The 26325-nt window shown below is 40.3% G+C and overlaps 1 protein-coding gene across 10 annotated transcripts; it reads right to left on the reverse strand.

Annotated features, from left to right (window-relative positions):
- Positions 1 to 959: 959 nt before the first annotated feature.
- Positions 960 to 26149, reverse strand: LOC126985549 (RING finger and SPRY domain-containing protein 1-like). Of its 10 annotated transcripts, none has more exons than XM_050840657.1 (13): positions 26018 to 26149; positions 22783 to 23312; positions 22360 to 22481; positions 20646 to 20811; positions 17366 to 17551; positions 16573 to 16780; positions 13170 to 13285; positions 12216 to 12359; positions 10858 to 11072; positions 9924 to 10079; positions 9428 to 9532; positions 9148 to 9268; positions 960 to 8318 (listed from the first exon to the last, which is right to left on the reverse strand). In XM_050840657.1, exons 2-12 carry the CDS (start codon positions 22873 to 22875, stop codon positions 9154 to 9156), a joined length of 1626 nt encoding a protein of 541 aa, XP_050696614.1. In that variant the 5' UTR covers positions 22876 to 23312; positions 26018 to 26149; the 3' UTR covers positions 960 to 8318; positions 9148 to 9153. The 10 variants fall into 10 exon arrangements, with proteins under 10 accessions (XP_050696614.1, XP_050696608.1, XP_050696616.1 ...); XM_050840651.1 differs by having other exon boundaries at positions 25969 to 26121; XM_050840659.1 differs by having other exon boundaries at positions 22360 to 22454; positions 25957 to 26099.
- Positions 26150 to 26325: the final 176 nt, after the last annotated feature.

Raw genomic sequence — 26325 nt, forward strand, 5'->3', positions numbered from 1 at the left:
AATGAGGCAAAGAACGTCACAATATTTCTTGGTTTTACGGAAAGTTAGCGCCAGAAAGAGCGGTCTACAGAGAATTTGATCAAAGGGTTTGGGCTCACTCCATCTTAAAAATGAAATAATACACTTAAATTAAAATGAGGCAAAGGATATCACGTTAAATGCTAGTTACGGAAAGTTAGCATCAGAAATATCGACATACCGGGAATTCAATCAAAGGGTGTGGGTTCGCTCCATCTTAAAAATTAAATAATACACTTAAAATTAAAATGAGGCAAAGGATATCACGTTAAATGCTAGTTATGGAAAGTTAGCATCAGAAATATCGACATACCGGGAATTCAATCAAAGGGTGTGGGTTCGCTCCATCTCAAAAATAAAATAATGTACGTAAAATTAAAATGAGGCTAAAAACGTCACAAAATTTCTTGGTTACGGAAAGTTGGCGTCAGATATATCGACTCACAGAGACTCCGACAGCAGGGTTAAATAAAAACGATGATGAAATTCAGATATATATATAATGGGACAATATGGAAACAGTTGCATAACAATAACACATTGATGAATGGGGGATAAGAAACACAGGTGAGATTACAAATTAAAACACACACACACACACACACACACACACACACACACACACACACACACACACACACACAGGCAAATCATATATATCGGAATGTTAATCAAATATGGCAGGACTATAATTTTTTTGACATGCTAATGGCAACTAATTATTTATATGTATACAGTATATAATTCTCTTTCATTTAATTTATTTTACAAAGATCATGTCCCTGTACAAGCCTTAACTTTCCTTTTAATTCACTCTTCAGTCGTGTAATTTTCCTCAGTTGTCTTCATTTCTTAAGCCTGTCTGTCTATTTGTGTGTCTGTCTCTTTATTCCATACTTAATCTGTCTTGTTTTACCTTGTCTAAATCTTGTCTTCACACCTTTTATAATTACAAGTCCTGGTTCTGTTGTAATATTATGTCCTCTTGTCTTGTTTAATCTCCTTGTCTCATTCCTGTCCTGTCTTCTCTGTCCCTCCACTTCTACTGTCTTCACTTTTTCCTCCTCACAAGTCCTGGTTCTGTTGTAATATTCTGTCCTCTTGTCTTGTTTAATCTCCTTGTCTCATTCCTGTCCTGTCTTCTCTGTCCGTCTACTTCTACTGTCTTCTCATCTTTCCTCCTTACAAGTTTTGGTTCTCTGTCAAAATATTCTGTCTAATCTCCTTGTCTCATTCCTGTCCTGTCTTCTCTGTCCGTCCGTGTTCTCATCTTTCCTCCTTACAAGTTTTGGTTCTCTGTCAAAATATTCTGTCTAATCTCCTTGTCTCATTCCTGTCGTGTCTTCTCTGTCCCTCCACTTCTAACTGTCTTCACTTTTTCCTCCTTACAAGTCTTGGTTTTATGTCAAAATATTCTGTCTAATCTCTTTGCCTCACTCCTATCCTGTCTTCTCTGTCAAGTCCCGGTTCTCCGTCAAAATATTCTGTCCTGTCTTCTGCCTAATCTCTGTCTCATTCCTGTCCTGTCTTCTCTGTCCCTCCACTTCCAACTGTCTTCTATATCACCTTGTCTTCTTCCTATTTCTCTCATTTCACTTTCATTTTTCACTTTCATTTTCTCATTCTCAGCATCTCAGGTGTTTGGGGGCTTCTGAACAGGTGGGTTACAGTGTCCCGAACCCTTGCTCTCCATCTGATTCATCTCTTAATAACAATAATGAGAAGAAGGAACTGTCTAATAACTGTTCTCTGCCTTGTTCCCAGCCCTAGCGATGTCTAGTTCTACCCTACTGTCTCTTCACGTCTCCTCTCTCTACATTTGATTGTCCCAGCGCTGGTTTTAAGAATGATACTCCTAAACTCCCATCCTTTCCTTAGCCTCCTACTCCTTCTCCTACTCCTCCTCTTCCTCCTCCTTCTCTCTCCATTACAATCCACTTCTCGTCTTTTTCTCCTACTCCTCCTCCTTACCTCTCCTTTACAATCCACTCTTTCTCGCATTTTAACTGAGCTTCGACAATTCTCGCCGATACATAATGCGACAATAATAATGATAGTAATAATAATAATAATAATAATCTGTGTGTATACTATTTGCTGATTAACAGAAGAGAGATGTACAAAAAAGTGCTGGAAGTGATTATACCAGGATATATTCTTTTCTCTCACGTCTATGTATATGTAAAAACTGTGAGATTGATTGATGCTTGTAAAGGAAGGAAGGAAGGAAGGAAGGATGGAAGAAAAGGAAGGAAGGGAGGGAGGGGGGAGGGAGGGAAGGAAGGAAGGAAGGAAGGAAGGAAGGAAGGAAGGAAGAAAGAAGGAATGATTAATCTCCTGCACATGATGAGAAGGAAAAGAGGGAAGGAAGAGAATGAAGAAGAGGAGGAGAAAGAGAAGAAGAAGGAGGTGGTGAAGAAAACATGGAAGATATGGAAGAGAGACAGAAAGAGAGGAAGAGAAAAAGAATGGAAAAGGAAAGAAAGACAGAACGAGAAAAAAGGAAAGAAGGAAAAATTAAAAAAAGAAGGAAAAAAAAAGAAAGGAATGAAACAAAGAAAAACACAGAAAAAAGAAAGAAAACAACGAAAGCAGGACAAAAACGAATTAACATCAACTTCCAGCGTCGGAAAATCACTCCACACACAACACACGGTAGCAACACACACCTGCTCCCTTTGCTGTAAAAAAAATAAAAAATAAAATAAATAAACAATGAAAAAATAAAACCACTTCCGACAACTCCTCCGATAACCCTAGACGCAGTAATAAAATACAATAATAACCACACAAATAAAAATACTGATTGCCGTCAACACTCTCGGAACACACACGGCCATTCCGCTCGACACAACACAGGGAGGCGACGGAAGGGGATGTAAATAAGTCGTTCGCACAAAGCCTAAACGTTAACAGACTAAGTAAGTATGTAAGTAAGGAAGAAGGAGGAGGAGGAGGAGGAGGAGGAATCTAAGGAAAGGGAAGGAAAGGAGGAAACAATTATTAACCACCTGCAGAAGAAGAAAAGGAGAAGAGGAAAGGAGGAGAACGAAGAGGAAGAGGAAGAGAAGGAAGATACAGAAAAGACAGAATGAAAGAGAGGAAGAATGTAAAAGAAAGTAGATAAATGACTCAGTACAAAGCCTAAGCAATGACAGACCAATTAAGTAAGTTTCTATAGCCACTTCATGAGCAGTTCAACCCTCACTTAAATAAACACAATAGCACACTTATTTCCTTCCTGATATCTCGTTCTCCTCCTCCTCCTCCTTCGCCTTTACAAATTACGATAACAAGATCAAGTTTTATCTTCGCCCTGAGACAGATTAAGCGTCACTGCCACCACCAACAGACTCAGCCTCTCATCATCAATACCATAATACAGGTAACTCTTGATTTACGCGAGTTTGGTTTATGCATTTTTTAAATAACACGGGGTCCAAAATCAAAATAAATGTTTAATTTACACATTTTTTCACTTATACGCGATATTTTATGGAGTGGCCACCAGATGTCTCACTCAACTGGACTCACACGGCGCCACGGCCACACAGCTGAGCTCAGTTCTTCCCGCGCGCCACATGAAAAACAATACAGTACCCATACTGCCACGCTACTCAACAATAGGGGTGGGCAGGTACCAGTACCAGTACCGGTACTAATGGTACCAGCTATACGGTACGGTACCGGTATCAGACTGCTCGGTACCGGTACCAATACTAGCCAGTCGCTCATTGTGTCCAGCATTTCTTCCTCACACGAGTGAGGCTGAGTGCCTGAGTGGATATCTCAGTGATTGGATATTTTCTCTCTCTCTCTCTCTCCACTGAATGAAGTGTATATTTATTTTTTAATAGAAACCTCCCTCTTGTTTGATTTACATTGTTTTTGATTTACGCGACCTCTTCAAGGACACAATACTCGTGTAAATCGAGTTACCTGTAATTTCCTTTCTCTTACATCCTCCTCCTCCTCCTTCCCCTCTACAAATTAACTTAACAATATCAAGTTTTATCTTTGCCCTGAGACAGTTTAAGCATCACTGCCACCACCAACAGACTCAGTCTCTCATCGTCAATACCATATTAATTTCCTTTCTCTCACAACCTCCTCCTCCTCCTCCTCCTTCTCCTTTACAAATTACGTTAACAAGATCAAGTTTTATCTTCACCCTGAGACAGTTTAACCCGGTAGCAGTGATGGGCCAAATTTGTGGCTTTACCGCGTAGCAGCGACGGGCCAAATTTTTGCCATGGTATAAATCCCCAAAATAGATGATGCATAAACTGATCACAAATGCGTTGATATATATTATGAAATGGTTTGTGTGAGTGATGATTTTTTCTCATTTCCTCACTTAGATGGGCCTTTAAGAAACATGATCCCTGCAGCTACCGGGTTAAGCCTCACAGCCACCACCAACAGACTACAATTTAATTCCTCGACCGAACAAACAAGGACAATAAATGAATAGAAGAAGAGACGAGGTGAAAAGTTAATATTCATGATTATAATTTTTAAGTTCACCAAGTTACACATAAACTTCTCTCCTCGGAACTTCAATTTCTTCCTCAACCGAACGTATAATAGCCCTGGGGAGAGGAGGAAGGGGAGGGGGGAGGCTTGAACGATACTGTCTTTTACACGAACACATTACATACCCCTGACAAACAGTTTTAAGTATATCAAACAAACCAAGCGCGACGGAACTCTTACCAAATAGCGACATGTTGATTTTTTCTCTTTTTCTTTCTTTCTCTTTTTTTCTTTCACACATCAAATAGCAATGTGGTTTCCTCTGTTCCCTTTCTTTCTTTCTCTTTCTTTCACTCTTCCTCTCTCTCAAATAGCCAAATAGCAATGTTTTCCTGTCTTCATTCTCTCTCTCTCTCTCAAATAGCAATGTGGTTTCCTGTCTTCACTCTCTCTCTCTCTCTCTTTTTTCTCTCTCTCTCAAAAAGTAGCAAGTGTTTTCCTGCATTCCCTTTCTTTCTTTCTCTCTCTCTCTCAAATAGCAATGTGTATCCCTTTCTTCACTCTCTCTCTCTCTTTTTCTCTCTCTCTCTCAAATAGCAAAATGTTCTCCTGCTTTCCCTTCCTCGGCAATACTCCAAGTTCATTCCTCACCTCCTGTATGTGCAATATAGATATCACACTCCTGCTAGTATGCGTATGTATCTATTATCTCACTGACAATGTTCGGGTATGTATATGTATTCTGTGTCTTCGGTAGTAAAATGCCAAGTAAAGATTGTGGTATAGTGACGTTCCTCTCTCTCCTCTCTTTCCTCTGTACAAGAATGACCTCTCTCAATTCCCTACGCCATGTCATAGGTCGATATTTGGAAGGAAGATTCTGGTACGTATATACTGTCCACACACACACACACACACACACACACACACACACACATGCACAAGGCTCTGGCCATGTCTCAGCCCTCAAAAATATATATATCACATCCAACCAAAACTGAGAAGGAAAACAAGCAAAACTTTTTTTCTCTTTTTCTTTCATGAGTTTTTAAGGGAATGAAAGAAGAATTGAATGTGACCCTACTAACATTTCAAGAGACAGACAGAACAAAAGAGAGAAAGACAAACATAAAGAAAGAAAGGAAGAAGGAAAGAAAGAATAAAATAGAGAAATACAGGGAAACAAAATAAGAAAAGGAAAAAAAGGAAAAAGAAAGGAAGGAAGGAAAAAAAGAATGAAAGCAAGTAAGAAAGACAAAGAAAAATAGGAAAAAACAATTAGTCAGTCAGTTAGTCTTATTACTGTCTTACATATCACATTATAGAATTCCAATTGGTAACATTAACACCACACAGTTTTGAGTAGTGAGAGAACTAGGAAACATCAGTAGGGGCAAACATACCAAATAAAAAATCTCAGTCGGGGGGTGAAATTGTCACTAAAAATACCTCCAGGACAAAATGACATCGTAAAAGTATCTTAATAGGGCCGAAAATGGCGTTAGTATAAAAAAAATCCACCCGACAAAATGAAAAACAAAGAAATGTGATGTTAGAAATTATTACAGCGGATATCTTAGTAGGGGCGAAAATGGTGTTAGTATAAAAAAAATCCAGCCGACATAATGAAAACTAAAAAAAATGTGATAGGAGAAATGATTACTGCAGGTATCTTTGTAGGGGCAAAAATGGCGTTGACATAAAAAAAATCCAGCCGACAAAATGAAAAATAAAAAAAATGTTACGTTAAAAGAAATTACTGCTGCAGGTGTCTTAGTAGGGGCAAAAATGGCATTAGTATAAAATAAATCCAGTCGACTAAATAGAAAAATAAAGAAAATGTATGTTAGATATGATTATGGGGAACTTTGAAGCCACTGAAGTAGATTAATAAATATATGTAAATACTGCTCTCTCTCTCTCTCTCTCTCTCTCTCTCTCTCTCACACACCAACTTTTTCTCACTCTTTCCTATGTCATAATGTAACTTTCTCTGGGCATTCTCTCTCTTCCCAGCTACTTATGCCTCTTAAATTAATACCAAAAAACCTGACTCATAAAAAAATCATTAATATCAATCATGAAATACCTCTCAAAATCAACACTCATTACAAAACGACCAAGAAATTCACTATTTATGAAACTTTTCGAAACTGAACAACGCGAGAAATAAGACTCAAACATAAGCACAATATATTTCTTTCCAGTTCAGTGTAAGGAAGTGTAACGCATTCGCAACTTAAAACTAACTATAAAACTATCGGGATATAAAATCTAAATATATATATAAAGAGGAGGATGGATAAAAAGATCACTAAATAGCTACATCGTCATATAATTATTGGGGTTATTATACGGATCGTCTATGCAACGTAAAAACGGATACAAAACATAACGGCAAAATGTGGGCTAATCTTCATCTCCGCCACCGAACGTAAGAAGGACCGTCCACCTCTCACTCATAGCACGGGTTTAAGAATGCATATAGTAAGCCGAGAGGAACCGTCAGTGTGCAACCTTCCCTAGTAAGCGACGCAGCAGACTTGGGGAAAATGGAAGGATTTAAGCGGTGACTGAACAGGAAGGAATTAATAAGGGAAATGAAGGAAAGGGGTAATATCTAAAAGCTGTCTCCTAACTCTAGATTGAAGGTAAGTAAAGGAGAAGAGGGAGAACGCAAGGGAGTTATTTTAAGGGGGAACCGTAGACGAAAGAATTGATTGTCGAAAAGAAGAAATGAGTGATATGAAAAGGTGAGAAGGAGAGAATTTAAGTGTATCAGCTGCCTCCTTAACAATAGAAAAAAGGAAATAAAATAAAAGAGGGAGAAAGGAAGGAAATCATTTTAAGCAAGAACCGAAGGAAATGAAAGAATTACGGAAAGAAAAAATGAAGAGTAATTTACGAAAAGATGAAAATGAAAGAATTGTAAACCTTTGAGCTGCCTCCTTTCCACTAATAAAAAAAAGCAGATAAATTAAAGAGATATAATGAAGAAATAATGAATTACATAAATGAATGATGAAAAGAAAAAAAGGAGAAAGACATTTAATGAAGTAGGAGAGGAAAGGAGGAGGGAAAAGAAGAGAAGGACGGAGGAAAGCGGAGGTAAAATGTGTGTGTAAGTTTCTATACAACAACGGAGACTAAAACAAATTTCCTTCAACCACAAAAAGGCAAGAACGTAAAGTTTTCAAGCCCTGTAATTAAGCCTGGAGCGACAGCCTTCACACACACACACACACACACACACACACACACACACACACACACACACACACACACAAAGAAATGCACATAGCTGTCTTTTCTCTTCAATCCAATTCCCTTTTTTTATATTTATTTACATATTTACACCAGCTGCGAGGGAGAATGGAAGAGATAGCCTGGCTGCCGCACTGCGATTGTGAGGAAGAGAACGAGCGTAGAAAAGAAAACGTAACATGCAAAGACCACTAGACCCGCCCCCTGCCTACCCCCGCCCCGCCCCGGAAGGCTGCCCCAACCATTCGCTCCAATACAAAGTGGTGAAAAGTGATTATAACGACCTAACCTGACCTCACCTGACCTGACCCCCACTTACCTTGTCTCCGTTTCAGAGTTTGATTATGCCGTGAAACCGGGTCATCAAGGTAGTTTTCCTCGGTATGTACACACACACACACACACGCACACGGTCACACGCACACACACACACACGTACACACAAAGTCCTCGGGAGTGCTTCAACGCAAGCTCGCACGCCTGACTTGTTTTTCTTGTTTTTCTTCTTCTTGTTGTTACTGCTGTTGATGCTGATGATGATGGTACTGTGGCTTCTCAACCTAATAGAAGAAAAATAAAGTAATAGTAATAGTAATGATCCTTAAGTACTTACTATCTATTAATTGCATGTATATATAACTTATCCGTATTCCCAGCTTTCCGAATTACCCTTTTTTTTATGCCTCAGAGTATATTAACCCATTATTATTATTATTGTTACTATTATTATTATTATAACTACTACATAACTTATCCACTACCCTTTCAGTAACTATTTAGCATTATATGGTTCCTGCTCTCTGATAAACTACCTTCTAAATTCTTCCTTTTTTTATACCTGAGTAAACTAACCTATCATTATTATATACCATCATTATCACTAGTTATAATTATTATCACTACATAACTTCACCATTAATATTTATGACAGTTTGACCCGACATTGTTCTTTCTTTCTAATGCACTACCTTCTGAATACTCTTTTATATCTGAGTAAACTAACCTATCTACAATCATTATTACTAGTTATAATCATCATTACTAAATAACCTCACCATTATCATTTGTCACAGTTTGCCCCGACCTGGTCCTTGCTTTTTAATGTACTTCCTTCTGAATACTTTTTTATACCTCTGAATAAACTAACCTATCATTATTACTAGTTATTATCATCATTGCTAAATAACTTCACCAGTATCATTTGTCACAGTTTGCCCCGACCTGGTTCTTGCTTTTTAATGTACTGCACTTCCTTCTGAATACTTTTTTATACCTCTGAGTAAACTAACCAATCATTATTACTAGTTATTATCATCACTGCTAAATAACTTCACCAGTATCATTTGTCACAGTTTGCCCTGCCATGGCTCCCGCCCCCTTCGAGCCTACCTAAGGTCATGTGACTTCCTCCTTGGCGTTGAGCTTCTCCTCCACCTTCTGCCGCTCGTCGATGCGGCGCCGGCACATCGGGCAGATCTCCAGCTGCAGGGAACACCGCTCACAGAAACCTCTGCACACGGGGGGAGAGGGAGGAGAGGAAGGAAAAAGGAGAGTTCAGTTGAGTGGCATAATAATCATCCTATACCTCTTACTATTGAGGAGATATTTTGGGGGGTATAATGTACAGTGTAGCTCAAACCCTGTATACTACGACTAGGTGAATACAGACCTGTGAGAGCAAGGCAGGAAAACAATAGTGGCGCTCTCGTCGAAGCAGAGTGTGCAGGCGCCCTCCTCCACACTCATAGCTCGCAGCTTCTGAAGGCGGATGTGTCTGAAAGGAACGCACACACACACACACACGTCAGGAGGGCAAGGCTTACTGTGGGGTAGGGAAAATCGTACCCCCACTCCACACACACAGAAATACGTACACAAATATATACAAACCTGTTTACAGAGAAGAAAAGTGAACGCACAAGACATTGGACAGATACAAATACAATGTCTCAATGAAAAAAAAAATAATATAAACCGTAAGAGAACAAAGACGGAGTGAAAGAGGAAGGGAAGGAGGGAGGGAAAGGACAGAGGAACAACCAGGTCATGGGATGGAAGCGGTGACTAGCGGGCATTTTTTTGTTTTTTTGTTTTTGTTGTTGCCCTTACGCCATTTTTGTTGTTAAAAAAGGGGGGGGGAGAGACAGGAGCAGGATGAGCCTTACCGGGGTAGGATAATCTTCTCAGTGTCCTTGAGTTGCGCGTGGTCGTTGAAGCTCTGGAAGGGGACGTCCTTGGGCGGGTGCAGGAAGGGCTTGCGGCCGAAGTTAAACTCGCACTGCTGGAAGGACATGAAGCTGGCGGCCGCAAAGAACCCTCGCCTGGGAAAGAGTGATAGGGTGAAGGTCAGTTAGTACGGCTTCATTGAGACGACGATTATTATTACTTATTTTTTTTATGGGAAAGGAAGCAGCTCTAGAAAATATATAAGATTTACAGATAGAAGAAAAGCATAAAATAAGAGAAAATAATTAATAATTGAATGGAAATAGAGGAATACATAAAAAAACATCAACAAGTCACCCAAAGAAGACACAAAAAGAAATAGAATAAAGGAGAGGAAGGAGAGGAACAGAAGAAAACGATTTACGGATAGAAGAAAACCATAAAATAAAAGAAAATAATGAGTAAATAAATGGAAATAGAGGCATACATAAAAAAACTCAACAAGTCGCCCAAAGAAAACACAAAAAGAAATAGAATAAAGGAGAGGAAGGAGAAGAACAGAAGAAAACGATTTACGGATAGAAAAAAAGCATAAAATAAAAGAAAATAATGAGTAAATAAATGGAAATAGAGGAATACATAAAAAAAACTCAACAAGTCACCCAAAGAAAACACAAAAAGAAACAGAATAAATGAGAGGAAGAAGAGGAACAGAGAAAAAAACATGGGATAGCAAAAAATAATAAATAAACAGAAATACACACAAAACAACATTGACAAGTAACACTAAAATAACATAAAGAAACAAAATAGGGAATAGAAGAAAAGCATAACAGAAAATAATAAATAAAAATGAAGAAACAGACATAGAATCGTACTTAAGACCACTGCCCTGAGAACACAAGAAACAGGTCCCGTCATAACCTCACTCACATGGCGTTATTGAAGACATGCGTGAGAGGCGGCAAGGGGTCACCGTTGAGGTAGAAGATGACCTGCGCGTTGTTGAGGTCAAGCAGCGAGCCTAGGATGTCCCCGGGCTTCCAACTGGGGTGCATGTGACTCTGGCTCTGAGCGCTGTGCCAAAATAGCTGCCGGCACCCATCGTATGCCACGGACACCTCATCGTCACCTATGCCGTACCCTTCCTGTATGGGACGAGAATTTGTGTTATGTACTAAAGATGTTTTAATTGATTCACGTAACTTCAGACACCTCGTCAATGCCTATACTGTACCCTTCCTCTTTCTCTCTCTCTCAGCATCAACAAACACTCTCTCACTTTCTCTCATCATTTACAAACACATACTTTCTCTCTCATTCTCTCTTTCAGCATTCACAAACACAATCTTTCTTTCTCTCAACACCAACAAACTAACTAACTAACTAACTAACTAAATTACTAACTAACTAACTAACTCTCTCTCTCTCTCTCTCTCTCTCTCTCTCTCTCTCTCTCTCTAGTCTTCAAAAACACTCTCTCAGCCTTGTCATAGTGTACGGAAATATAGTCCAATTTAATGTAAGATAATGTCAAGGCAAAATACAGCAGGATTGGGGTGAGGTCAACAAAAGTACCTTCATCCTTTATGAGACTATATATGTATACTGTTATATGAGGCCGTGCGAGCAAAAACGTACAAAGCGCCATTTTTTTAAATGCGGGAAATCGCGTTTAAAGTTTTGCAATGTTTAAATTATCATAACTTCATTGGTTTTTAAGGTGGACACTTCAATCAAAGACCAAAATGAAGGTTAAGGTATGTAGAATATTGGCATGTACTCAGTTATAAAAAAAAAAATATATAGGTCCGAAAAAGTAGGTTTTTCAAAAACATCCATGATGTGCAATATTAATTAACTTTTTAATATGTCATACACAGTTCATGATATTCATAATAATCCGGAACATGAAGGAAGTTACAAAACGTAAAATATACTAATAAACAATAAATGCTAAGAGTTTGCACTACGCGCTAGACGGAAAAGCTTGCACGTTTGCAGTGATGCTATTGGCGCTCTGTACATTTTCGCTCGCGACTGCTTTCTTATCTCACTTTCAACTGCGTAGGTGATAATGTAGGGTTATTTTGAAGGACTCCCAGGCCTATTTCCACTGCAGTTTTGTACAAACCGACATTCCTCGCTTATAAAGGAAGGGTCAAAATAGTGTTATACCACAAAATCGCATTTTTGGCCAGATGGCGCTTTGTACGTTTTCGCTCGCACGGCCTCATATGTATTTGTATATCTCAATGAATGTATCAAATCAAATCTCCACACACACTCACATGGTTAAGGAACTTGCTGTCCTTCGTGGCCCAGCCTATCTGCATGACCCCAGCCGTGATGATGGTCGCCTCGTAGTACCACACACCCTCGTCCACCTGGAATGTGCACCTCACGCTCTCGAAGGAGGAGGCGTCACACCGGGCCTGGAGAGGAGGCGGAGAGGGGTCATTATTCACTCGGTCCTCACATCACGAAAAACTACTCTCAGAAATTAAAGTGATGTTTGAAGAGGAAATATTAATGTCGAAATAAAAGTTAACATTAAAAACCTACTCTTACAAGTATAAAGATGAAATACTAATGTCAATATATCATTTCTATAACTTGCCTCAATTCTCTGTAGTAATTTCTTTTTCATAGTGCAAGTGCCGATTGGAATTCCACATTATAAACAGAGAAGGGGTGATTTTTTTTACTCCAAAGGACAAACAAAAGAACAATAGGAAAAAAACATACTGCTCACCAAAAGAAAAAAAATGATACGTACAGAATTCCAAAGATATTCGGAAACAAGTGATTTTTTTTTTACTGCAAAGGACAAACAAAAGAACAATAGGAAAAAAAAAAACATACTGCTCACCAAAAGAAAAAAATATGATATGTACAGAATTCCAAAAGATATTCGGAAACAAGTGATTTTTTTTTTTACTGCAAAGGGCAAACAAAAGAACAATAGGAAAAACAACATACTGCTCACCAAAGGAAAAAAAAAATGATACGTACAGAATTCCAAAAGATATTCAGAAACAAGTAATTTTTTTTTTTTTACTGCAAAGGACAAACAAAAGAACAATAGGAAAAAAAAAAAAACATACTGCCCACCAAAAGAAAACAAAAATAATACAGAATTGATAGGAAGGCCAAAGGTATTAAGGAAAAACTAGGAAAGAAAAAATAGAAATAAAAGGAATAAAATAAGGATTCATATAAACTCCCCATGCCGTCAGACTCACCTGCAGACCGTCGGGCGATATCTTGAGGTACTCGCTGACATCATTACTGTTGAGCATGGCGTTGAGGTGCTGTGTGTCGATATTCTCGTAGGAGTACGGACGCCCCTCGCATATGACTGAAAGGACACAGACCATTAGGCTATCAGTGAAGCCTTCTTGATTACCCTCTCCTCCTCCTCCTCAAGATCAAGGGCGCCGGGAGGACATAAGACATACACACACCTTCCCTTTACGCTCAGGAGGTGTTTTGGGTGCCCCGGAACCCTGCCACTGCTCAAATAAACCTGTGGAGCCTTCAACAACACCACTGGAGCTGCAGTCGGTGGAGCAGCAGATGTAGCAGCTCTGGGAGGAGGCCAAGGTGTTTGAGGAGGATCTGCCGGCCAAGGGGATGTCCAAGAAGCACCTGGCCACCTTCCCGTACCCCTACATGAATGGCAGACTCCACCAGGGCCACACCTTCACCCTCAGCAAGTGCGAGTTTGCCGTGGGTTAACATCGCCTGAAGGGCAAGAAGTGTCTCTTCCCCTTCGCCCTTCACTGCAGAGGTACCTTTAGTGTACTGTTTTTTTAGTGTACGGCAAGACATGCTGCTATCTCCTGTTATTTTTTCATTAAGATGTTAATCCATTTTTACTGCCTCCTGTGTGTCATTTCCAGTATTATGAAATATATATTAGAACATTCATTTATTTATTAATTTATTTATATTTGTTAAGTTGATACACAGTGCTAATTCAAGATTGTGGACTTGTAAGCACGCAGATCCTTCTTATCTCTGATCCGGGGCATTAGCAGATAGATTATTTTGATCCCTTACTTAGGTTTACCTTTACCCCAATCACAGAAAACATTCAGCTTTATAGAGGTTTTAAGGCAAGCTGAGGTGTTGAGAAATAGCTAATTGCACTCATAGGTTCTTGCTTCTGCCCCGGGGAAAATATATAGTTGACCATTCACAAACAAATCACTACATCCACCATACTTTAATTTTTCTTTGTAACTCAGTAACTCCTATTATCATGGGTTGTTTTCTCTCCTCCCCCACCAGTACATCCCCTACTCCCTCTCCTCCCCTCTCCTTCGTCCCCTCTGCATGTTCATCGTAGAAAGTGACATTTTACGCACAATTTAAAAGATTAAAGTAAACAAAGCTCCTGGTCCAGACAAAATTACCCCTAGGGTCTTAAAAGAAATCAAACATCAAATTTGTAAACCGCTCTCCATCATATTCAATAAATCTTTAACAGCTGGAAAAGTTCTGTCGGATTGGAAACTTGCAAATGTCACACCAATTTTCAAAAAGGGGGACAAGTCTCATCCAGGAAACTATCGACCAATCAGCCTGACATTGATTGTTTGTAAGTTAATGGAGACTATCATTCGCGACAATATGGTGAAATTTTTCGAAGAAAATAATATAATGAATAATTCACAACATGACTTCCATAGTAAACGTTCATGTTTAACTAACTTACTTGATTTTTTTCACTATATTTTTGAGGAGTTCGATGAAAGCAGATCAGTAGATATCACATATCTGGATTTTCAAAAGGCATTTGATAAGGTCCCCCACCAACGATTGCTCAGCAAACTATTGGCGCACGGTATCTCGGGTAACATTCACAACTGGCTTGCGGACTGGCTGTCTGAGCGGAAACAGAGAGTAGTTCTTAACGGTGTTACATCTAACTGGCTCGATGTCAGAAGCGGCGTACCTCAAGGATCAGTGCTTGGCCCCATGCTCTTCTTAATTTATGTTAATGATATCGATGATGGGCTCACTTGCAAAGTATCAAAATTTGCTGATGACACAAAAATTGCTCGTAAAGTAACTGCGACACTCGACGAGGAAGCTTTACAATCAGATATAGATCAACTTGCACGTTGGGCCAATCAATGGCAAATGAAATTTAACGTTGACAAATGTAAAGTGTTGCACATCGGAAAAAATTACAATCGGGTTTGGTACGTAATGAATGGCCAACAACTTTCTGCAGTAAGTAAAGAAAAGGATCTTGGAATCACTATATCAAGCGATTTAAAGCCCGGTCAGCATTGTTCAGAGGTAGTTAAAACTGCAAACAAATTGGTTGGCTTCATCGGACGAGTCTTTAATAATAAATCGGAAAAAGTAGTATTAAAACTGTATAATTCGTTGGTTCGACCCCGTCTAGAGTACTGTGTACAGTTTTGGTCTCCCTATTACAGAAAAGACATAGAAAAGTTGGAACGGGTTCAACGAAGAGTAACAAAGATGATTCCTAGGTTGAGAAATTTGTCATATGAACAAAGGCTTAAAGAAGTAAATTTATTCAGCCTATCAAAACGAAGAATGCGAGGCGATCTAATAGAAGTGTTTAAAATGTTTAAAGGATTCAGTGATATTAATGCGGAAGATTACTTTACAATTGATCGATCAAATAGAACAAGAAGAAATCACAATTTGAAGATAAGTGGTAAAAGATTCTCGTCGCACGAAGCTAAACACTTCTTCTTCAATCGAGTTGTTAATGTTTGGAACTCTCTACCTTGTGATGTCGTTGATAGTACAACAGTTACGGCCTTCAAGAATAGATTAGACAAGTGTTTTGAATCCAACCAGCAACTAAGATATTACTCATTGTCGTAATAACGTTAAGTTCTTTCGAATACTGGTGTCCTTGCCCGTTTTTATCGCCCGGTTAGTGGTAGCAGTAATGGTAGTTCTTTCCTCTTTCCTACATAATTTCCATGCAGTTTTTCCATGCTGCATGGTTCTTTTTCCTTTCCTGCCAGCTTTGGCTTGAAGGAGGGGGGTGGGGAGGAGCCTTCGCCTTTGCTGTCCTTTCATCTTCCACCTTTGATTAGATAGTTAGTGTAGCTTGTCACAAACAGCCTCGTAAGGACCAGCAGGTCTGCTGTTGTTTGTTCTTCCTTTGTGTCCTTCCTTTGTGTCTTCCTTTATTTTCCTGTATCTTTTCCCTCCTCTACCCATTCTCTTGTCTTCCTATCTTCATTCTCCTTATATGATGATTTTTGGATATGCTAGATTTCTTAAGTTTGGGATGGTGATAAACATAAGTTCTTCTTGATAACGAATCCACAGAACCACCACTTTCCTAATGCAGTCCCCTTCCACTTTACCCTTACTTAAACCAGCCCCCTTCCTCTGTGCCCTTTCTTAAACTACCCCTTTCAATTTTGGCTAGTCCCTATTCCATCCCCTTCCACTATACCCTTCACTAACACCCCTCGCCTTGCAGACAAAACATAACCCACACATACACAGGTTATCGAGGCACCACCAGGCACAACCCCCCCATAAAACTCCTCCTCTCTACCTTTCCCTAAATCAACCCCCTTCTATTCTATCATCACTTACCCTGCCCCCCTTGCAGACAAAACATAACCCCATACATACACAGGTTGTCGAGGCACCACTGGGCACAGAACCCAACTTGGCGGTGCACAAAGTCGCTGTGTTGCATCCAGGTCTCCAGGGTGCGGAGGGGGTTGGTGGGGCCGTGTCCGAGCGCCTTGCTGATGCTGGTCTTGTTCTCGCTGGTCTGGGCGAACTTCTCCAAGGCGATGAGGGCGAAGAGGATAACGCAGGGGTGGTTGTCTTCATTCTACAAGGGAAAGGAGTCGGAGTTTTTAATAGTAGAGGAAACAGAGAGAATAGATATGTAAAAAAATAGAACTACAGGTATTAAGCACTTTACGATTAGGTTGTTTTTGAAAAAGCGATTGTGAAGCGAAACGATTGTAAAGAGAGTAAAGAGAGCAACGGTAATTACAGAATGATGATCGTAAGAGCAAAATATCATAAAAAGACCCATTGTAGAGGAAGGGTATCTGGGTAAAGTTAAAACGTAAAACAAGAAAATATAAATGCTTGATTCTCCTTACCAGATGAGCAATGAGGAGCAGGAAAATATAGAGGAAAAAGAAAAGACAGAAAAAACAAGGAAACAAATCATAGATGCTTGAATCTCCTTACCAAATGCGCGATGAGGAATAAGACAATGATAAAGAAGAAAACAAGAAAAAAGAAAAGAAAAACAAGAAAACAGGAAAATATATACGTCTGAATCTCCTTACCAAATGCACGATGAGGAACAAGACAATTGTAAAGAAGAAAACAAGAAAAAAGAATGAATGAAAAGAGAAAAAAACAAGACAACAGAAGAATAGAAACGCCTGACTCTCCTTACCAGATGAGCGATGAGGTACTCAAGGGTGGTGTGAGTGAGCAAGGCGATGGAGGCGGGCCCGGCCAGCTTCTCGGCGATGCATCCCAGCACCACACAGATGTTGCGGTGAAGCTGAGGGTTCTTCCAGCTCTCGGACGCACTCTCGCCGCTCAGGTCGAAGAACTTGCACAGATGGACCACCGTTTCCTGGGGCGAGAAGAGGGATAATTGTACATACTTGAATTCTCTGTGAACTCCTTTTTTTCTACAGCAAAGGAAACAGCTCAAAGGCAAAAAAAAAAGAAGATAATAATGAAAAGCCTGCAAATCACTGTTCCTATGAAAAAGAGTAAAGAGAAGTGGCCAAAAAAGAGGTCAATTTCAGGAGGAGAGAACTAAAAATCACTGTTTCTTGGCACACTGCTCACAACTCTCCCACCCAGCAATTTTGACATAAGCACACACACACACACCTTAACACATACATACTTTAGAAGGGTATAATTTGTAGAGGAAGCTAACCTTTGGAAATGAAAAGAGAACCGATAATCGTACTTGAATTATCAGTAAACTACAAATCATATGTTTCTCAGCTCACTGCTCACAACTCTCCCACCAAGCGATTTTGACATAAGCACACACACACACACAGACACCTTAACACATACATTCTTTAGAAGAGTATAATTTGTAGAGGAAGCTAACCTTTGGAAATGAAAAGAGAACCAATAATCGTACTTGAATTATCAGTAAACTACAAATCATATGTTTCTCAGCTCACTGCTCACAACTCTCCCACCAAGCGATTTTGACATAAGCACACACACACACACACACCGTAACACATACATACTTTAGAAGAGATATAATTTGTATAGGCAATTAACCGTTGGAAATGAAAGAAGAATCGATAATCGTACTTGAATTAACAGTGAACTACAAATCATATGTTTCTCAGCTCACTGCTCACAACTCTCCTACCCAGCGATTTTGGCATATGCACACACACACACACCTTAACACATACATATTTTAAAAGAGGTATAATTTGTAGAGGCAATTGACCTTTGAAAATGAAAAGAGAACCGATAATTGTCCTTGGATTCTCAATGAACCATCTAAAAATCATAAGTTTCACAGCTCACTCCTCTCCCACTCAACAACTTAACACATGCACACACATACACATTTACACATACTATTGAAGAGATAGAAGCCCATATTCTTAAACATCTCATCACCTCAGTTCCCATTTAAAAAGCCTCTCGTAGAAGTTGTTGGGATTTTCATGGACTGTTTTGTGACCCTGGTGATGGTTTTACTCGACTTCAGGATCTTGTATGTGAAAATTGCCCATGAAAACCTCGGTAATCTTCTCTCTGGCCTTGGAAAATTGTCGTTATGGGAGACTGATGTGTTTAATCAACTTCTCATGGACTGTTTTGTGACCCTGGTGATGGTTTTACACGACTTCAGGATCTTGTATGTGAAAATCGCCCATGAAAACCTGGTTAACCTTCTCCGTGGCCTTGGAAAATACTCGTTATGGGAGATTTTAATGGGAGATTTTATGGGAGAGTTTAATCAACTTCTCATGGACTGTTTTGTGACCCTGGTGATAGTTTTACACGACTTCAGGATCTTGTATGTGAAAATCGCCCATAAAAATCTGGTTAATCTTCTCTCTGGCCTTGGAAAATAGTCGTTATGGGAGACTGATGTGTTTAATCAACTTCTCATGGACTGTCTTGTGACCCTGGTGATGGTTCTACTCGACTTCAGGATCTTGTATGTGAAAATCGCCCATGAAAACCTGGTTAACCTTCTCTGCGGCCTTGGAAAATACTCGTTATGGGAGACTGATGTGTTTAATCAACTTCTCATGGACTATCTTGTGACCCTGGTGATGGTTTTACACGGCTTCATGATCTTGTATGTGAAAATCGCCCATGAAAACCTGGTTAACCTTCTCTGTGGCCTTGGAAAATACTCGTTATGGGAGACTGATGTGTTTAATCAACTTCTCATGGACTGTTTTGTGACCCTGGTGATGGTTTTATTCTTTACTTTTATCTTTTATAGGAGCGGCGAGTAGCTGGCTTTTTTTTTGTGTACTTTTTTTATTGCCCTTGAGCCGTGTCCTCTGACATAAAATAAGGAGAAAAAAAATAAGTCTAAATGGAAGCCCGATATGTTTAATCAACTTCTCATGGACTGTTTTGTGACCCTGGTGATGGTTTTACTCTTTACTTGTATTTTTTATAGGAGAAGCGAGTAGCGGGCTTTTTTTGTGTGTGTGTGTGTACTCTCCTTGAGCCGTGTCCTCTGATGTATAAAAAGAAAATAAAAGAACTTCTGCATCTTGAAACGGGAAAAATCACCCATGAAAATCTCATTAATCTTCTCTGTGGGCTTGGAAAATAGTCGTTATGGGAGACTGATATGTTTAAGAATATATAGACAGAAGCGATGAGTCTGAAAATGAACAAAAAATCTATACATGCATCTATTTGTCTATCTAAAGCTCTGATGGGTGAGAAGCTACAGAGGGCTGCTAGAGGAGGGGTACAGTACTCACCTCAAGAAATTTAAGCTATGAGGAAAGACTAGAAACATTACACATACCAAACTCATTAAAAGGAAAGAAGAGATAATACACTAATAGGAGATGAAAGACTTAGAAACAATACACAAACCAAGCTCATAGAAGTAGAGACAGGATAATACACTAATAGGAGATGAGAGAAAGACTTAGAAACAATACACAAACCAAGCTCATAGAAGGAAAGAAGAGACAGGATAATACACTAGAAAGAGATGAGAGAAAGACTTAGAAACAATACACAAACCAAGCCCATAGAAGGAAAGAAGGGGTAACAATTATACTACACAAGGAAGAGATGATGATACACTACTGAGGCAAGAGAGAAAGACTTAGAAACAATACACAAACCAAGCTCATAGAAGGAAAGAAGGGGTGACAATTATACTACACAAGGATGAGATGATGAATACACTAACGAGGATAAGAGAGAAAGACTTAAACATTACACATACCAGGCTAATTAGGGAGAAAGAAAAAAGATGACAATTATACTACACAAGGAAGAGATAAGAAAGAAAATAAGTAAATAACCAGACCCTCTACAGCCACTAGAACTAAAGAAAACACACACAAAAAAAATAAAATAGGTGACATAATCATACTACACAAAAGAGAGAAAAGAAAAAAACGGGTATAAGTAACTCGATCATTCACACAGACACATACGCATTCACACGGACGCACGCACGCACACACCTTGCTGGGGAGGGGGCAGTCGTCGAGGAGGAGGGTGATGACGGCAGGCCCCAGGGGATCGGAGAGGGGGATGACCTGCACCATGGAGCGTACCACCACCAGCCACCCAGCCTCTTTGTCGGCGATGGAGTGTAGCTTCAGCATGGACGGCGGCGGGTCCTGGTCGCTGCGGGGGAGGGGGAAGGATTTATTTATTTATTTCTATTATTATTATTATTATTTTCTTTATTACAGTTAAGGAATCAGATCAAGGGAAATAAAAATAGGTGTAAGAAAAAAAAGGCCACTAATCACCATTCCCACAAAGACAAAAGTGAAAAGTGGCCAAAAGAGAGGTCAATTTCAGGTGGAGAGGTGTTAAAACGAGTCTATAGGCCGAGGGTTGCAGAGGGTTTAGGTTAGGTTAAGTTTAGGGTATCTTAAAACACATGATAGCCAGCACCTTATGGTATAAATCAGTAAAGAATGCCCTCACTTTATTGTACGGAAAGTCTCATTAGTAAGGAAGCATATATGAATTTTCTGAGTCAAGACCTATAGTAACTGTTTGGGTTTTGTTAGGTTAGGTTAGGTTAAGTTTAGGATATTTTAAAACACATGATAGCCAGCACCTTATGGTATAATTCAATAAAGACTGGCCTCACTTTGTTGTATGGAAAGTCTCATTAGTAAGGAAGCATATATGAATTTTCTGAGTCAAGACCTATAGTAACTGTTTGGGTTTTGTTAGGTTAGGTTAGGTTAAGTTTAGGATATTTTAAAACACATGATAGCCAGCACCTTATGGTATAATTCAATAAAGACTGGCCTCACTTTGTTGTATGGAAAGTCTCATTAGTAAGGAAGCATATATGAATTTTCTGAGTCAAGACCTATAGTAACTGTTTGGGTTTTGTTAGGTTAGGTTAGGTTAAGTTTAGGATATCTTAAAACACATGATTGCCAGCACCTTATGGTATAATTCAATAAAAACTGGCCTCACTTTGTTGTATGGAAAGTCTCATTAGTAAGGAAGCATATATGAATTTTCTGAGTCAAGACCTATAGTAACTGTTTGGGTTTTGTTAGGTTAGGTTAAGTTTAGGATATTTTAAAACACATGATAGCCAGCACCTGATGGTATAATTCAATAAAGACTGGCCTCACTTTGTTGTATGGAAAGTCTCATTAGTAAGGAAGAATATATGAATTTTCTGAGTCAAGACCTTTAGTAACTGTTTGGTTTTGTTAGGTTAGGTTAAGTTTAGGATATCTTAAAACACATGATAGCCAGCACCTTATGGTATAAATCAATAAAGAATGGCCTCACTTTGTTGTATAGAAAGTCTCATTAGTAAAGAAGCACATATGAAATTTACAACCCTGCATGGGCCGTTTCCACAGTTTAACATAGATGGTTCATAAGCTCCTGTACCATATACATTAGACCCTCCATTTAGCACGCTTTTTTTAACCCAGTAGCAGCAATGGACCAAATTTGCGTCATGATATAAACCCCTAAAAATAGATGATGCATAAACTGATCACAAATGCTTTGATATATATTATGAAATGGTTTGTGTGAGTGATGATTTTTTCTCATTTTTCTTGCTTAGAGGGACTATTAAGACACATGATCCCCACTGCTACCGGGTTAAGCAGAAACATCACAAAGACTTCACATTCTCTCTAATCTATCCTAATGATGCCTAAGCCCTGCCCCACCCCAACTTACTTGTCGACCAGTGTCCTGATGACCGCCAGCGTGTCCAGGACATATTTGTCAGTGAGGCTGGAGAGCGCCGAGCTGTTGAGTCCATCATCGGTAACCTGGTGGAGGGGAGAAAAGATTGGGTTCTGAAAGCAAGAATAAAATTGATTTCAAGATTATTAGAGATGAAAAATAAAATAATAATAATCAGAGCAATGAATGAGAGACACACACTAGTCCATCAAACAATAATGGACAATATATTAACCAACACAGAATGAAAAAAATAAAGGGTAACTAAACTAATACTATGAGAACAATAATTAGATAAAAAGAAGAAAAAGAAGAAAAAATACAGCAAAAGCATCAAAAACAGTCCCAGATAATACTACTACTAATAGTAATAATAATAATAATAATAATAACAAACATGGCAGCGTCACTCACAGTCCCAGTGATGAACTCAATCTCCCTGCGGTCGATGATAATGTCGTCATCTGCACCGGTCTCGGCCTGGGTCTTACAGCAACAGGTTCCCATCACTGGCGGCCGCTGTGCATCGGACCGTCCCTCCCGCCGGGGATCTCAGGGCACCGGGTAAACAAAGTCTCTTAAGGGGCAACAAGTCTCTCCGTTTCCGTCGCTTCGCTTCCCCGGCGTCTGCCCGCTCATCATTGGGGGCAGCTGGGGGAGGGGTGTGTCCAGGGCAGGAAGAGTGTCACCCCTCGGCCACCCGCCAAGCCCTGTGGCCGCATCCCTGTCCAGCGCTCTAGGCTCGTCAGACTGTGGCCTCTTTTTAAGTTTTCTGTTTTTCTTTCTAGTTTAACACAGCGCCTGACACACCTTGTTCATCTACACACTACACATGTTCTCTGTCCTTCATACTGCTGCCTTTCGTGTCACTTAGGCATAGTGGACAGTTAGTAATTTGGTCAACGTTTGTCTCATTTCCAGATTTCGTGTTTTGCTTCACTGTCCTGTTGGTGAAGTGTGAGATGCTTTAGAAATGCCGCAAACACTCGGTCTTTGAACACTACTAAGTCAGGTCTTCCTCTCTTTTTCTTCTTCTTCTCATTTAATGTCCTTATTTTAACACTGTCAGGTACTGTCGGTCAACGGAACACCAACACACTAATTTCTTCTAAACTAACAAAAATTTCAATGCATTAGTAAAACCAATCTTAACGAGCTAATATTATTGTGGCAATTAGAAAGAGGTAGACAGGCAGATGGAGATCAAGTAAGTAAGTAACCAAGGCAAGTTGGACCACTTCCTGAGACTTGTCTTGGTCTAATTCAGCTTTTCCATATGTTTTATATATAAAGAGGGACAGACAGACCATGAAGCACGGTAAGAGAGACGCAACAGAAGCAACACTCCATGAGTCATCCACACAGGAAGGAAACACTGACGAAACAGGACTGGCTGGAGGAAACAGGTAAATAAGAGACGGGATGAAGGTTGTGCAAAGGAAGGAAAAGAAGATATTAGGAAGAAGCGGGTAGAGAGGAGATAGGAGAGAGGCGGAAGACGGTAGAGATGTTGATGATATTGTAGTGCCTGTGAGGAGATGGGATGATAGAGAGTGGGAGAGAGAGGAAGCTCAGCAGGCATATGGGAAGTAGGAAGTGGGAGGTTGAAAGTTAAGTGATGTGAAAGGTAAAAGGTAGTGGAGGTTGGGTGTAGGGATGTAGGAGATATGAACAACGGGAACTAAATGGTCGAGAGAAAGTAGTTATGAAGAGGGGAGAATAAGAGAGAAGCAATGGGAGGGAGAGAGGAGGGAGAAACAGAATGAAGGGAAGGCAAGGGGATGAATAGGGATGAGTGTAAATGATAAATATGGAGTCTAAAGAAATAAGTATGTGTAGTAATCTAGGATATGGAGGGAAAGACCAGTGGAAAGAGAAGGACAGAGATAAGGACAAGAGAAGTTCAGAGAGAAGTAGAGACAGACAGGTACACAGGTTAGGAAACAGGGGAGGAGGTCCCTAGGAGCAGAGCCCCTAGTGGATGAGTACACAGAAGAGGGGATGGAGGGAGAATGAAAAAGTATGTAAAGTAGAAAATTTGTAAAGGTAAAGATTGGAAAATTGAAAAGGAGAGAGTGCAAGAAAGGAGAGATGGGCAAAGAAAGAAAAGCGAGAGAGTGGAAAAAGTTAGAGGTGGAGAAAGGAGAAAAGAATGGTGGAAAGTGGAAAAATGGAGAAAGAAGAGGTGGAATAAGGAGTGAAGAGAAGGCAAGAAAGTCGGGCAATGGAAAGGCCAGAGGTCAATCAACGCTAAAATGGTACAGCAGGAACAGAAACCAGAATGGTACAGCACAGGGGAGGAGGGAGCAAACTAAACTTTAAAGCAAGAAACAGGAACCCTGGAGTGGGCAGCAGGAACGGAGGGACGGGAAAACAGGACTGCAAAACAGGAAGTAAGGGGGCAAATGAAACAGTAAACTAGAGAATGGCAAGTGCTATGAGCATAGATAAGAGGGAGCAGGGGTGGGAGCAGGGATGGAGTAGTGATGAGGCAGGAGGAGGAGAGGAGAGAGGAGGGAGAGAGCAGAATCTGGGGTGGCAGTGGGGACCAGGGGTATAAAAAGGGAAGAAAAAAGAAGGAAAAGAAGAATGGTAAAGTTGTGAAAGTTGTTCTCGTAGTGGGAAAAAAAAGGGGGCACAAATGTAATATAAATGAATATAAGTTTTTTTATTTAGAGATTAGAAAATATATGTGAAAAAAAAAAGTGTGAATAAGAAGAGGGAACGAGAGGAGAGAGGGACCAAAGCGATACAAAGCGTTACAGGTCAAAAGAAGAAGAAGAAGAAGAAGGAGAGATTGTTGAGGAAAGGGCAGCATAATAGTTCTGAAACACTGACACGAGGGCAAGTGGTGACACGGGAAGGAAAGGAGATAAACAGGAGGACAATATGATGCTTCTTGGTATAGAGATTGTTTGATTTTCTGGAAATCACAAAATGATTGACTTTTTCAATGGCTGTGGTGCATCCACCACCCCTCTGCTCCCACCCGTCATAGTGGACCACCCCCGCCGCCGCCCCGCCCCGCCCTGCCCCACGGATTTCCACCGGCCCGTACTGCATGTTAAGCAAATTTAAACTAACCCAACCTATCTTAACCTACCTGATAGGGGATTTGCCCCCTTGATCCCTTTAACAATGGGGGCTTTGCCTCCTTCCCTTCCCCTAATGGGAGGGCTTTGCCCCCATTGTGTTTTCATGTTTTACATCATTATATAAAAAAAATAATTTAATTTTCAGAAGAATCCACAATGTTAGTATAAATGTTGCAAGAGGTGGCCGGCCCTGCAGCAGCACTGGCCGGGGAGTGGGATGACTTGAGGCAGGCGGCGAGAGGTGACACACGGGAAGGAAGAGAGACACACAGGGCGAGGGGCTGACGCAGAGGGAGGGACAGGACACATGACGACGACAGGGCATGACGGAACGACCCAGGCACCACGCGGGGAGGAAAACAGGACAGAATAAGAGGAAAAGGGGCGAGGGGCTGAGCCACTTCCTCATTTTCCTGGCGGGTGACCTCCCTCCCCACGCCCGCCACGCCCGCACCCACACCCACCCACACCTGCCCTGCCTCGCCCCCTGTACCTGAGGACACACCTGCGGGCCCGGCACACCTGTAATGGCCACGACAGCCTCCGCCGCTCACCCTCGGACGTAAACACAAGTGACTGCTGCTCTAAGGCTGAGGGGCCGCGGGGCTAATGTATTTCACGGACTATTGATACAACTACTATAAAAAAATACATCGTAGCCTTCAATATATATTCTAGGCTCTTTATTATTCCCTATGTCGGCTCCTCATGGTACCAGGAAGGAATAATTAAAAGAGTAAGATACGCGGGGCTAATGTATTTCATGGACTATTGCTACAACTACTATAAAAAAATACATCGTAGCCTTCAATATATATGCTAGGCTCTTTATTATTCCTTATGTTGGCTCCTCATGGCACCA

The sequence above is a fragment of the Eriocheir sinensis genome, chromosome 59, assembly GCF_024679095.1.
Source record: "Eriocheir sinensis breed Jianghai 21 chromosome 59, ASM2467909v1, whole genome shotgun sequence".
NCBI lineage: Eukaryota > Metazoa > Arthropoda > Malacostraca > Decapoda > Varunidae > Eriocheir > Eriocheir sinensis.

What these genes read in the sequence shown, in the direction of transcription:
- LOC126985549 (XM_050840657.1), bottom strand. Translation starts at nt 22,875, where the DNA reads ATGGGAACCTGTTGCTGTAAGACCCAGGCCGAGACCGGTGCAGATGAC. An exon ending in CATGTCTTCAATAACGCCAT is followed by an intron (nt 10,080 to 10,857) that starts GTGAGTGAGGTT and finishes ACTCTTTCCCAG; the next exon opens with GCGAGGGTTCTTTGCGGCCG. An exon ending in GAGAAGATTATCCTACCCCG is followed by an intron (nt 9,533 to 9,923) that starts GTAAGGCTCATC and finishes CGTTCCTTTCAG; the next exon opens with ACACATCCGCCTTCAGAAGC.